Source organism: Callorhinchus milii, unplaced genomic scaffold (genome assembly GCF_018977255.1).
Source record: "Callorhinchus milii isolate IMCB2004 unplaced genomic scaffold, IMCB_Cmil_1.0 Scaffold608, whole genome shotgun sequence".
Taxonomy (NCBI): Eukaryota; Metazoa; Chordata; class Chondrichthyes; order Chimaeriformes; family Callorhinchidae; genus Callorhinchus; species Callorhinchus milii.
Window position 1 is genome coordinate 27,236 of NW_024705349.1, and position 13,081 is coordinate 40,316.

A 13,081-nucleotide genomic window follows, 5' to 3' on the forward strand; every position below is an offset into this window, starting at 1 on the left:
ATCGCCTCGCTCCTAAAGAGGGCAGGCGGGTGGGGGCGATACGGTCACCGAAGGGTATGTATGTATCAACATTTTATTCGTGTGCCCCTCTTTTTGTTACACACTAACCTTGTGCGTGTATGCTGTAGTCTCTGATACTGGTAGGAACCTCCTGGTTACACCAGCCCACAGGGGATTATTGTGTCCGTCCGTCGTGCAGGGAGGGGCTGGGTGGGGAGGGTGGGGCTGGGAGGGGAGGGTGGGGAGGGCTGGGTGGGAGGTGGGGTGGGGTGGGGGGTGGGAGGGGTGGGGCTGGGTGCGGAGGGGCTGGTCACCCCGTGGTGCCCTTATAAAACTCAACGTTTAACCTACTCACGCCGGCTTGTGCCTGCCCTCACAGTCGGGCATATTTGCGGAATACACCACGCCGCCGTTGACCCTGGCCATTGACCGAGCAACCCAACGTTCCTACCAGCTCCCTCCGCAGGAATGTGTCTATATTACTGTCGTCATGATCATGGCTGCACAGCGGTGCAGACACGTGGAGTGGCCACAGCCAGTTCGGTTGTTGCTCTCAGCTCGATCGTGTATTAATCACCTTGCTGCAAGACGCGAGATCGCCGAGGCAAACGTGCACTGTGGGACCTTTTTTTCCAGAATAAGAATAGGTTTTCACAGCTTTCAATGTTGTAGTTTTTAACACCGAAAAAATTGCCAAATTTGTTTTACTTTGTGATGAAGACAAAGAACATTGGTCCCTCTCCAAAAGTGGTTGACAGGTGTTATCTATGACTTACAGCTTTCGTGACTGCAGGACGAACGCTTGTGTTGCGATCGAAACGTCGTCGTTTTTTTTTGTTATTTCCTTTGAACCTATCCACGTGACTTTACCGAAAGACCCAAGAATATTGGTGTATCTATGTATTGATATACTACAGATTATAGCCGGGCAGCTAAAATGCAGCAAGTTGGCACAGTGGGGGGTACAGCTGGTGCAACTACCGGTCATCTCAGTCAGCCAACCCATGGCACCTAGGTCTGTCCCAAAACGTCCCATCAGCGAGCCTTCGACACTTCACGTGGCCTCAAAGTGCACCTGGCCTGGCACAGGCGCCGTGGTGATGGCACCATCACTTAGTGGTGAACGGTGGGTATTGGTATACTACATATAGGCTGAAAGTTAATGTTTCAGGAAAGTAGAAGTAAGTTTGCTATTGTTGACTGTTGACCCTTGCATTGACAGTCTTTTATATTTTCTCGTAAATAATTAATTTTCATAATATATATATATACCCTGGAAAGTAACATACATTTACGGTGACTATTGGATTTTAGTCATTGTTTCAGTCATAAACAAACATTGCTTTTACAATTGCATTGCTCCTTTCTGTAATCACTGTAATTGACTTAAATTCTGGGTTATTAATGATTTCGTTCTGATCTTTTAGTGAACATCTTTGTTTAATTAAAACTTCTCGAAAATTCAATATTTTGCTTTCAACGTCCTATTCCGCCCAGAAAGTCATTGGCTGTGTCCGTACAATGGGGCGCCACAGTGGCGAGATGTTATCTACCTCGCCTGGTGGTATGCAGGAGGGCATGGGTTCAATCCTGTTTCCTGACGCCTGTATGTTTGGAGTTTGCATGTTCTCCCCATGGCGGTGTGGATTTTTCTCCAGGTCCTCCGGTTTTTCCCGCGACATTTAGAAATGTACATTTAAAGCAGTTGGCTGTTTATAAATTTCCACGTGACAAGCCACTTCGTTGAGCTATCATTTGTGGCAAGGTCGCTTCTCAAAAAGAGCTATATAGCTCAGCGGGCCTTATCTGGTAAAACAAAAAATAGTAATAAATGTAATGGTCCCCCTTGGCCACTGGACATTGGCCCTCTTGACTACTCACACCTCCATGCGTGAAGAAAAAGTAAAAGTGGAGCCACGCAATTGCTTGGTCACGCCACTGCTGTTGGAAGGGCTTCGACTAAAGGAAACTCAAGAGACTCCCTCTTGAAGTTACTTTTCCTACCCTTCTATGGTGACCAGATGTCTCCAAAGAGATGGGAGTACACACACTTTACCCTACCACATGCAATGTGCTTGTGGACCCCGTTTATGCTGTTTTAACACATAGGCTTTCATGGCCACTATCCATAATATATGTTTATTGGGGTAGATCCCATAAATGTACGACGTTTCGCCGGTAATTACAACCAGCATCATCAGGCGAAAGCCAGAGTTTATACTGCTGGGTCGACAGACATGGTGGTTTTTTTTTTAATGTGCCAAATTAAATTGCCGCACCAGGAGATCAAATCAGAGACCTCTGTATTGCATGGGCAGTTTGATAACCATTGCACCATGGCGACACTGCACATACCATCAATATGAGCAAATAATTGCAGTGAGTGCATTAACATCTTTACGTGCTGCTTGTTTTTCAAAAGGGGAATGGCTGATGGTGAAGACGACCTTGATGTACACGGTGATGCAACTAGAGCCGGCGCCTCAATTCCTAGGAAAAATACGACTTGGAATGTGGAAATGCGCCAGGTCATTCGAACGGGCAGCCTCGCTCCGATGGAATCAGCTCCAAGAAGAAGAGGGGTCAGGTGGCCCCAGACGCAGCTTTACAAGGGCTGAGTACTTTACATTGATCTCCATCGCCAGCGTGGAGTTCACCTCCATGATGACCAACTCGGTCCTGGTCCCATTCTTTCCTGAGGAGGTACGTGCTGTAAAAAGTGGCACCTTGCATGAATATTTAAATTTACATACATTTTTTTATTTTAGAAAAACAAAACTTTTTTTTTCAAAATGTCGAAAAATCCGAGTCCATACATTTCTTAGAGCAGTATGCCTCCTCTGTCGGAGAATATCTGCGGAAGATGAAATGTCCTTCAAGCGACCTTTTACCATTTACACAGAAGTCAAACTGTTCCACACACTCTGCTATGAGATTGTTGAATGACAGACAAACGATATTTTTATTCTCAGAACCTGAATTTAGCCAGTGCAATATCACATTTAATGTGACTGCATTGTAATGTAGTCAATTTGAGTCGAAAACCAACTTGATTTTGGTGGCGATTTTGTGCAATCAATCGTGACCTGGTTCAGACGACCTACTTGCTACACTACGCTTGAGAATCAAACACAACATCTCGGGAGTACCAGCTAAGTGCTCTGACTTCTGTGATTCAGAACTGCAGCCCTGCTATTTGCCTGCTCGATATACTGCACATATGACGTAACAGTATGCAAGTGAATTTAATTTTCATACAATTATACGCTACAAGGGGGTTATCGGTGGTGATGCATGAGGTTATTTTATCACAATGACTATGACCATGGCTACAATATCAAGCTGATGCGTGGCTCTATCTTCCTAGGCTGCTAAGAAAGGAGCCAGCGAAACGGTGGTGGGACTGATATTTGGAGTGTTTTCCCTCGTTCAGCTCCTCTTTTCTCTTCTGTTGGGAAAATACGTGAGTAATCGTTATTTGCCGCAGTGTTTTGAATTGCGTCATTAAAATGAGGTGTAAATGTTTGCAGCAACCATTTTGAAAACGTACTAGAAAAAATACTCTACACAACCCCCAAGAAGAAACAGAGCTGTCGGAAAGACAGCTCTGTTTCTTCACCTGAGGACGGCTGCTTGTGTTGTTGCCGAAACGTCATGATAATTTTATTTTATTGTTTTATTTGTATTATTTTATTATTTCCCATCTACGTGACTTTACCAAAGAACCAAGAATATGAATCCCTGCAGTCACAAAAGCTTTAAATCTAAACGTGTGTAATTTTTTTATATTCATGGCCATCTTCAACATTCATGGCGATTACAACACTTGCATTTTGATTTCAAGTTTTCGTGACTGCAGGGATTCATATTCTTGGTTCTTTCGGTAAAGTCACGTAGAATGGAAATAATAAAATAATAAAAATAAACATAATAAAATCATTCTCACGACGTTTCGGCCACAACGCAAGCAGCCGTCCTCAGGTGAAGAACATGTTTTATTTGTATTATTTTATTATTTCCCATCTACGTGACTTTACCGAAAGAACCAAGAAGATGAATCCCTCCAGTCACGAAAGCTTTAAATCGAAATTTAACTCCCAAATAATCATTCTCATCATCAGCCATGGTCAGTCGACAGCTGGATGATAGGCCTACGCAAGCCACCATCATTTCTCCGAAACCTCCGATGTCATAATTTGCCCAACACCTGGACATGGACTGAATCGATCACTCCATCTCCTGGGTGGATGTCCACTTGAATGCGTTCCATTCCTTGGCTACCACTCCATCCACTCTGCCATGCTTGATCATCGGCCTTCATCTCTTCCAGCGACATATCTAACCCCAACAGACTTACTCTTTTGAACTGTTTGAATTTGTTTTTAAGCTGTGTATGTTCCCGAATCAATATGTTTCCCTTTTGCTCATTGTAATTTTAAGCATTCTAAGCATGCATTTAATGATTTACACACTTTTCAATGGAACAAGACTAACAATTGCAGGTCAGGCGATATAAAAAAAACTTGAATGGTGATGCTATGTGGACAGAGAATGTCGATATATTTAACATACATATACTCTGTTGACAGATGGTTAAGATTGGAGTCAAGTTCACGTTTCTCTCAGGACTGCTGGCCTCTGGAACCTGCACAATTCTGTTTGGGTGAGTTTTACACGTGGCAGGCTTTCACGACCAATATTATTAATAATATAGGTTTTTAGGTAAGATCGCGTTATTTATAAATGTGTCGTAACCCTCCACCACCTGACATGGCCAAACAGTAAAAAATGTCACGTTTTTCAAAGGACATAATAATTCACTTCTTTAGCCCACCGGTGTGCTGAAGAGAGAATCAACAGCATTTTAAAATTTGAGTACGACGTTTCGCTGATAATTACAATCAGCTTCATCGGGCAAGAATGGTGAAGCTCACCTGTTGCTTCCTGTCTTAAATAGAGCAGCAGCAGGGTGACGTCATCTTCAACATTTACATTTTCCTATGAAGCTGGGTCCCCTCCTTGACGTAGCTATCGAGTGTGCAGGGGTTTCAACTTGTACCAGGCACCAGGCATCACGGGCCTTGGAGACCCACATCCCTGGCTGTGGAGAGGAGGGGAAATTGGACAGGGGGCCTTTGGTCCCGTTGCCATGTATGTATGTACCTTGAACTTCGTTTGCACCGTACATAGCCAACTGTGCTAATCGGAGGTGCAGGGGAAGAACCACAAACTAAACACAAAAAGCAGTTCATCTTCTTGGTTCTTTCGGTAAAGTTACATAGAAGGAAAATAATAAAATAATAAAAATAAAACATTATAAAATAACTCTCACAACGTTTCTGCCACAACGCAAGCAGCCTCTACCTGAAGACGGCTGCTTGCATTGCTTGCTGCTTGCGTTGTGGCCGAAACGTCGTGAGAATTATTTTATTATGTTTTATTTTTATTATTTTATTATTTCCCTTCTACGTGACTTTACCGAAAGCACCAAGAAGATGAATCCCTGCAGTCACGAAAGTTTTAAATCGAAAAAAAAACAAAAAGCAGTCCATAACGAATCCTCTGCGTCTGCGTGCAGACTCCTTGACGAGGCCCCGAGCGGCAGGATCTTCATCGCCCTGTGCTTCCTGCTGCACGGCGTGGACGCCGTGGGCTGTGCTGCCTCCATGACTGCGTCCTTCACCATCTTGATGTCGATGTTCCCGCACAACATCTCCACGACCATCGTGAGCGCCAAATAATCCCGTTTCAGACTCAACCTTGTCGGTTTAGGGCTCACAAGGGACAAACGCAAGTGTTGTAATCGCCATGAATGTTGAAGATGGCCATGAATATTAAACAAATTACACACGTTTAGATTTAAAGCTTTTGTGACTGCAGGGATTCATATTCTTGGTTATTTCGATAAAGTCACGTAGATGGAATTAATAAAATAATAAAAATTAAACAAGATAAAATTATCACGACGTTTCGACAACAACACAAGCAGCTGTCCTCAGGTGAAGAAACAGAGCTGTTTTTCCGACAGCTCTGTTTCTGCACCTGAGGACGTCTGCTTGTGTTGCTGCCAAAACGTCGTGATAATTTTATTTTATTATGTTTTATTATTTTATTATTTCCCTTCTACATGACTTTACGAAAGAAACAAGAAGATGAAATTACACACGTTTCTTTTGGCGTTATTGTGTAAGCGTCGACATTTTTTCATCTTTTACGAAGCTACGTTCACAATTATGCTGAGATCGGGCGCATCCCAGGTGATGTGGTCAGAGAGGGTTACGCACGCGGATCACATGCATGTGTGCAGCTCTGTGGTCAATGCCATAGCCCCGTGTGAGTAGAAGCCCCACCGGTGTCCCCTTCGGCAGGGCTTCCTGGAGCTCCTCGCAGGGCTGGGCTTGGTGATGGGTCCTCCTCTGGGCGGGTTCCTGTACGAGGCGTGGGGCTATAGGATGACTCTCATAATCGTCGGCGTCTTCATGTTGCTCACCATCCCCGTCATCCTCGCCGCTCTGCCTCCGCAAGGTGCCTGGTCGCATCTCCTCTCGTCAGATCGTGATCTCACTTTTCAATGAAATATTGTATTGCTATGATTCTCCAAAACGCCGCACTGCGGTACATTCCAATTGCGGGACTGGCGCCTTGTAATGAGTGCGCGTCTCTCTCTCTCTCTCTCACAGTGCTGGTGGGGAGCAGTGGTTCGTTCATACGGCTCTTGTCACTGCCCTCTGTGATTGTCGTGGCATTGCTCATCTGCTGCGTGGACTCATCGATGGGATTTTTCGATCCCAACATCTCGCTGTTCCTCTTTGAGCAGGTGAGAACACGCCGCTTCAGCTCCTGAACATTTGGTGGAATGCAGTCCGCCTGACGATGGGGGGGGGTTTGAGAAATGTGACGTCACATAAAAACTTTAAATAAATATAGACAACACGTTCTACTTAATTAAATAGACTTTTTAATAAATGTTTTCTCCTACAACATCAGAGTGCAGCACCACATTAAATACGCACTACAATGACAATAGTTTAAAGCGATTTGAAGCATGTTTTCTATATTTTTTTGGGGGGGGGGGGCAGAAATTTGTGCCGTCATATTTGAGGGTGGGTCAAAAATCGTCCAAAATCGCGTGACGTCATTTATGGACGGCCCCTATGACAATCAAGTACAATGGTGGATGTTGCTCTCCTGGCCCTCTGCTGCCCACCGCGTAGTCCCTGAGCAGCCTATGACAACAATGGTGGCTAGCCATGAGCCAGGCTCAAACCGGTTTAGCTTCTGAGATTTGAGGAGGTCAAGCAAATTCTGGGTGATTTGGTGATTTGGTCATAGGCTTAGTTTTTATCTTCAAATTTGAAAACAAATAATGCGTCTGTGAACAAATTTTTCTTCAGCATCCAAGCATTCAGATTCTTCTAGTAGCAAACGCTGCAGAGGTTTCACCTTCACCGAGTATATTCAGCAGAGTGTGGTCCATTACGCAAATACCGCTCTACAACTTAAAGTTATACGTGACAATAATGCAGGAACACTCGGTCCCGAAACATTTGTTGCGGAAACTTGCACTCAAAATTAATGTGTGCTGCCTCTGTGATTTATCGGTAATTAAATGGTAAGTGAATGAAATGGGGTATGTTTAATAAGAAACGAGAAATATGTGTAGTGAAATGTGATTAAATGGGAATTAGTTCATGTTGGTATGGCTGAGAGCTTCTATCCGGTGACATCATACTCAACATCTGTGAAAAAGAACTTCATAGCTCATCGGATTTCTCCAGTCTAAAATTGTGATTTGGTATTTAATCACGTCTCCAGAAGTTCCCATTGTTGTTGCCTTTCACAGTTCAATCTGAGCTCTGGGAAGATTGGACTCGTCTTCATGAGCCTGTGCATCTCATACTCTGTGAGCTGTCCTGTCGTGGGCTACGTCAGCGACCGCAGACCTGTGAGGACGCACAACGAGCCACTCCACTCGGCTCTTCCGGACAGTTCTTTTACAGAGACAAGTTTGCGTGCACAGCCACTGACCATCATTCACCATCTCAACACCCGCGTGCGGTCTAAATAGATAGATAGATCGTTTATTGTCATTGTCACCAGTACAACGAAATTTAAAATGCTCACCAGTCAGGGCCTCATTCATAAATTTAAATTAAATAAAACAAGAAAATAAAAATAAAATTAAATGAAAGATAATCAATTTATACTATATATAAAAACAGCCCAAGTATACCCACATACCCACATAAGGTTACATTTTGTCATTGCACATCTCTATTTCACAGTCAATTGTAAACGCTATTACTTAATAATTAATTAGCATTATTGAGTGTGGTGATCGCTGTAGGATAAAAGCTCTGTTTGAATCTGTTTGTCCTTGTTTTGACTGATCTGAATCGTCTGCCTGATGGCAACAGCTCAAACAGTGAGTGTCCAGGGTGAGAAGAGTCCTTTATAATGTTCTGTGCTTTTTTGATGCAACGTGAACTGTGTAGTTCTTCCAGTGTGGGGAGATGGCAGCCGGCGATCTTTTGGGCTGTGTTGATGACCCTCTGGAGCGCTTTCCTGCCTTGCGTAAATGACTCGGTAAAATAAAGGCGGTTTACACCGTCCCACAGCAAGGTGTGGATGTTGAACTTCTGCTTTAGCCGACCCTGCTAATCGTATCGGAAGCAAGAGCATTCCAGACGGCTGCAGAAGCGCATCTGGAAGCACACAATGCAGTGACCATCTTTAGCATAGTAAAGCCCCAATTTAAGATGGCTGGGTGGCTTAAAAACTGCCCTTGAGAGTGCTTTGTGCGAGCACTGTTGAGATCCTGGTTAAAGCGCTTATCTGCTGTGATGCGGAGTTTGACTGTCGCCCCAAGCTTATATTGCTTCTTTTGGGGCACTGTACACTAAAAAAGTTAAGCACAATTTAAAGCATTATTCAGACTCAAGTGAGGTGCCCCTGCGTTGTCAGACATCATGTTGATGCAGAATTGCAGTTATTTTGGATCACATTTATCATTGGAAAAATTATCCCTTTAATCATGGGGTGATCACAAGTGTCCCTGGGAGCAAACAAGTGTTGGGCATTGCCCATCTTAGATGCCAGCTCTGGGTCAATAATAAAATTTCAACATTTTTATGACAGGAGTCGTTAGGACAACCACCGTTGACTTCCCAAAATTAGTACCTATTTTATCAACCACCACAGGCGAATGATGATGAGCTGAGTTGATCCCTGACCGGGATGGGAACGCACAAGCGTTTGGTTGTGTGAGCCTATTTGTGTCACCCTTCCTTTTGACTTTGTTGTTTATTTTGCAGCAATGGATGAGATGCATGATGCTGGCTGGAGCTTTTGTATCCGGTATCTGCTTCTGCTTGTTGGGCCCTGTTCCCATCCTGCACATCCACACGTGAGGATGACGTCAGTCACTACACCACCTGCACATGGCACCTGATAGTGGAAAGACAAAAACTGATTTTTTTTCTGGTTTCCAAATCGGATATGTGGGCTGCAGTTGCCTGAGCTACCACAACAGCTATGCAGCTGTTGCGATCACGATGTTGTCGTGCTCTTCACTTGTTTTACGTGGTGGTACCATTATACTATTGCTGTGGTGCTCTTGTAGTATTCTTGCTATGATGCTGTTGTGTTCTTGCCTTGGTGCTTTATGTTGTGTTGTGATTTACCATTATGGTGATGTTGTGGTGGCATCAGTCAGCTGTGGCTCGTGGTGGTGGTCCTGGCCGTGCTGGGTGTTTCCATCGCCACAGCCATCGTCCCCACATTTTCGGAGATCCTCCTCATGGCCACGTAAGTCCAATTTATTTGCCATCTGGGCACGGTGCAGCCCAGTGGGTTTGAGTTTCACAAATCTCTACGTGGCCCACCAACCCTGTAGTTGTGCACCACTATGCTGGCGATGCAATATTTACAATTATTATACTGACAAAAAAATAGGCAATAACACCGACCGTTGTTTTACTCTCACCGATTATTTTGCTTTCAGTAACAATGGCTTTGAAGTGGGGCTGGGCACGCTGGGGTTGGTGTCCGGTATCTGCAATGGCTTGATGTCTTTCGGGTGAGTATGGCCAACATCGGAATCAGAAGCATATTTCCCGAGTTAGCAGGTTACACAGGGCTGCGCTAGCGTGAAGGGTAAACGTTCACTCCAGCAGGGCTTGTCAACGGGGCTGTATGGACTCGGAGGTAGTGGCATTGCTCAGAGCTTCTCATCTCAGCTCTAGAAACTTGTAGGTCGTGGCATTGATCAGGGATTCTCAACCCGGCTCTATCGACTCGTAGGTCGTGGCATTGACCAGGGCTTCTCAACCCGGCTCTATCGACTCGTAGGTCGTGGCATTGACCAGGGCTTCTCAACCCGGCTCTATCGACTCGTAGGTCGTGGCATTGACCAGGGCTTCTCAACCCGGCTCTATCGACTCGTAGGTCGTGGACTTCCCCTTGAGTCTGCACTGGGGGCCCAGTGCCAGGCTACGAATAAGGCAGGAAAGTTGACAGGGCGCGGTTCCATTCTTTGCACCAGGGCCCATTCATTGCCATCCATGCTTGAGTGCTGCCCACAGGGGTCCACTGGCATCATTAGGGGCCAAGGGGTCTGCTTCAGGGGCCACCACAAAGTGCAAAGAAATCCCCAAAGGAAAGTCCACTCTGCCATGCAGAACCTCCTTGAAGAAGAGTCTTGAGATTAGGTGAGGGTTCCCAGGGAGACATTTCTAGGTAGGTAGGTGTTCATTTATAAAAATATATCCTTACACTTATTATACTACCCATTGTGCACGTAATAGTTGATTTTATTTAACTCAAACTCTTCCATTAGGCTGATGGTCAGAATTAAAGGGATTGCACAAACAAGACACGAGTTGGCAGAGTACAGACAGTACAAATACGACTGGTAGTACACCATCGAGGAAGACGGGACAGTAATAAAATATAAATATTCCAAAATGGGGAGTACAGACAAATTTCAACGCCTGAAATGCAACATATCGTGCATCTAGATTCAATAATTTCTTTACAACTGCTTTTTGTGTTTAGTTTGTTGTCCTCCTACACCTCAAATTATCACGGTTGGCGACATACGGCGCGAAAGTGGTTCACCATTCATACGTACATCGTCGTCGTCATTCATGGTCAGTTTGCGGTTTAATGAAAGACACTTCGAGCCTTCGCCATCTTTCGCGGTCCTGCGATACAACAATGAACCTATCACTGACAAACGAGCTGATTCCATTGCTCCAACTCTGTGGTGGATATGCTCCTAGGCACATTGAACCGTAGCTTACTTAATGACAACCGTTCTATTTTCCAGAAAGTTCCGTGACGTGGAGTATCTGCGTTAAGGTATTCCATGAAATTAAAATCTCAGATGCGCGTTGTGCAGTGACGGCTGCCTTCCGTGTGGACCTCAGGAGCTTCATAGGTCCCACGCTGGGCGGACTCCTCGATGACTACGTGAACTTCAAGTGGGCCGCCACCATGGAGGGGCTGCTCTTAATCCTTGCGGTGAGCCACCGGTGGGGGGACATCACTCCAGACTTGCACGGAACATCTGAGAGCAGCCACCATCGCACCTCTGTGAATGAATGGTGCCAGTCAGTGGACAGTTTATCAAATGAGTGTGCATTTAATTAATTGCTTTCCAAATATTATTAGAAATGTTTTATTGACTTAGAAGAGATTCAGAAATGCATAATGCTGTATAGATGGCCCGAATGTGGATGGAACAGCTGGTCATTCGGTCCAAGGTTAAAAACTCAGTTATTTTTTGTAAAATAGTAATACAAATGTACAGCCTTTGTCAATCCACTGCTGGATGAAGGCCTCCCCATGTCGTGTCGTTCATGGGGGTTGTTTGACCATACTTCATGCTGGTCAGTACAGGTTGGATAAACGATGGGGCCAGGTAAGATATCCCTCGCCACTGGTGTTATCTGTAGTTGGGATCGGGTCACTGGGTTTATGCAGCCGGGTGCTGGTGGCTATGCACGTGGCTAGGAAACCAGCACTGCGGAGGCAGCGAGGGTTGGTGGATCGGACAAATGAACCTTATGGCGGTACCCCAGGGTACCATAGTACCCTGGCTCTCGCATAATGTCCGTGATGCAGTCATCTTTAGTCTGTTGATTGTCGGCGATGCGGCAATCGACTCATCTCGACGTGCTGTACACGAGGCACTATGGTGCGTACGAACGTTCAGGGTTTCAGCGCAATCGTCCTCGCTGCGTTTCGACATCGTGGAGTAGCACCACTGATTTCGGATTGATTGGTACCCCGTCGCGGAGTGAAGTACACCCCTGGAAAAAAATGGTGTCCCAGAAATAAAATATTGAATTGCCTCGGCCATTTTGTATTATTGGTACCCCGGGGTACCGCCATAAGGATCAAATGACAAAATGTTGCGAGACTTCCTTGAGGCATCGAGGTGCAATACCGTGGCTTGCCAGCAGGTTGAGGTACAGCAAAGTGTGCATTGATACCAACTGTCCGCTCTGTATGATATAAACAGTTTTCTCCTTTTAAAGGTCCGTGGGCCACTGGTGGCACCTGGTGGTCTTTAGTGTGGCCCCTGACGTGAGGCCCACGACAATACACAAAAGTGAAAACACCTCCCCATCATCATCGTGCTGCTGTCAAACCCCAATGCTTTGAAATGTGTTGCGGCCCTCACACTGATGATGTCTTATTGGCGAAAGGGAAAATTAATGAAGACCACTGGTATAGAGGGTTGCCCTCTCGCAAACATGGATTTTATCCTGGGCCTCTGGTATCCTCCCACATGTGTAGTGACATCGCGGATGTCACTGTGTAATGCCGGCCCTAGAGAGGCACGGCGTGCGGTGTATTGACATCTCGGGCACCACTCACATGTGGCTGCAGTACCGGCCCTGGAGGGGCCTATTGAGCGCTGACTGACAGCGCTTGATGGCACCACGCTCTGCATGCAGTGCCGACCCCTACAGGATAGGGAGGGAGAGTGTCGGCCACAGGGAATTGGGTTACGATAGGCCGTGGCACTCTGGTTCACCCCAGAGGACACGTGACCGGTTAAGTCTACACAGGG

The 13,081-nt window shown here is 45.5% G+C and overlaps 1 protein-coding gene across 1 annotated transcript; it reads left to right on the forward strand.

The window, feature by feature from the left end:
- The first annotated feature begins 1,634 nt into the window (after positions 1-1,634).
- On the forward strand, positions 1,635-12,578 carry LOC121852227 (MFS-type transporter SLC18B1-like). Its single transcript, XM_042346314.1, has 15 exons — positions 1,635-1,658; positions 3,368-3,463; positions 4,590-4,663; positions 5,579-5,726; positions 6,369-6,525; positions 6,681-6,817; positions 7,844-7,945; positions 9,315-9,406; positions 9,712-9,807; positions 10,004-10,078; positions 10,584-10,709; positions 10,838-10,912; positions 11,056-11,150; positions 11,330-11,523; positions 12,543-12,578. The coding sequence occupies exons 1-15, from the start codon at positions 1,635-1,637 to the stop codon at positions 12,576-12,578; spliced, it is 1,527 nt and encodes a 508-aa protein (XP_042202248.1).
- The last annotated feature ends 503 nt before the right edge of the window (positions 12,579-13,081 follow it).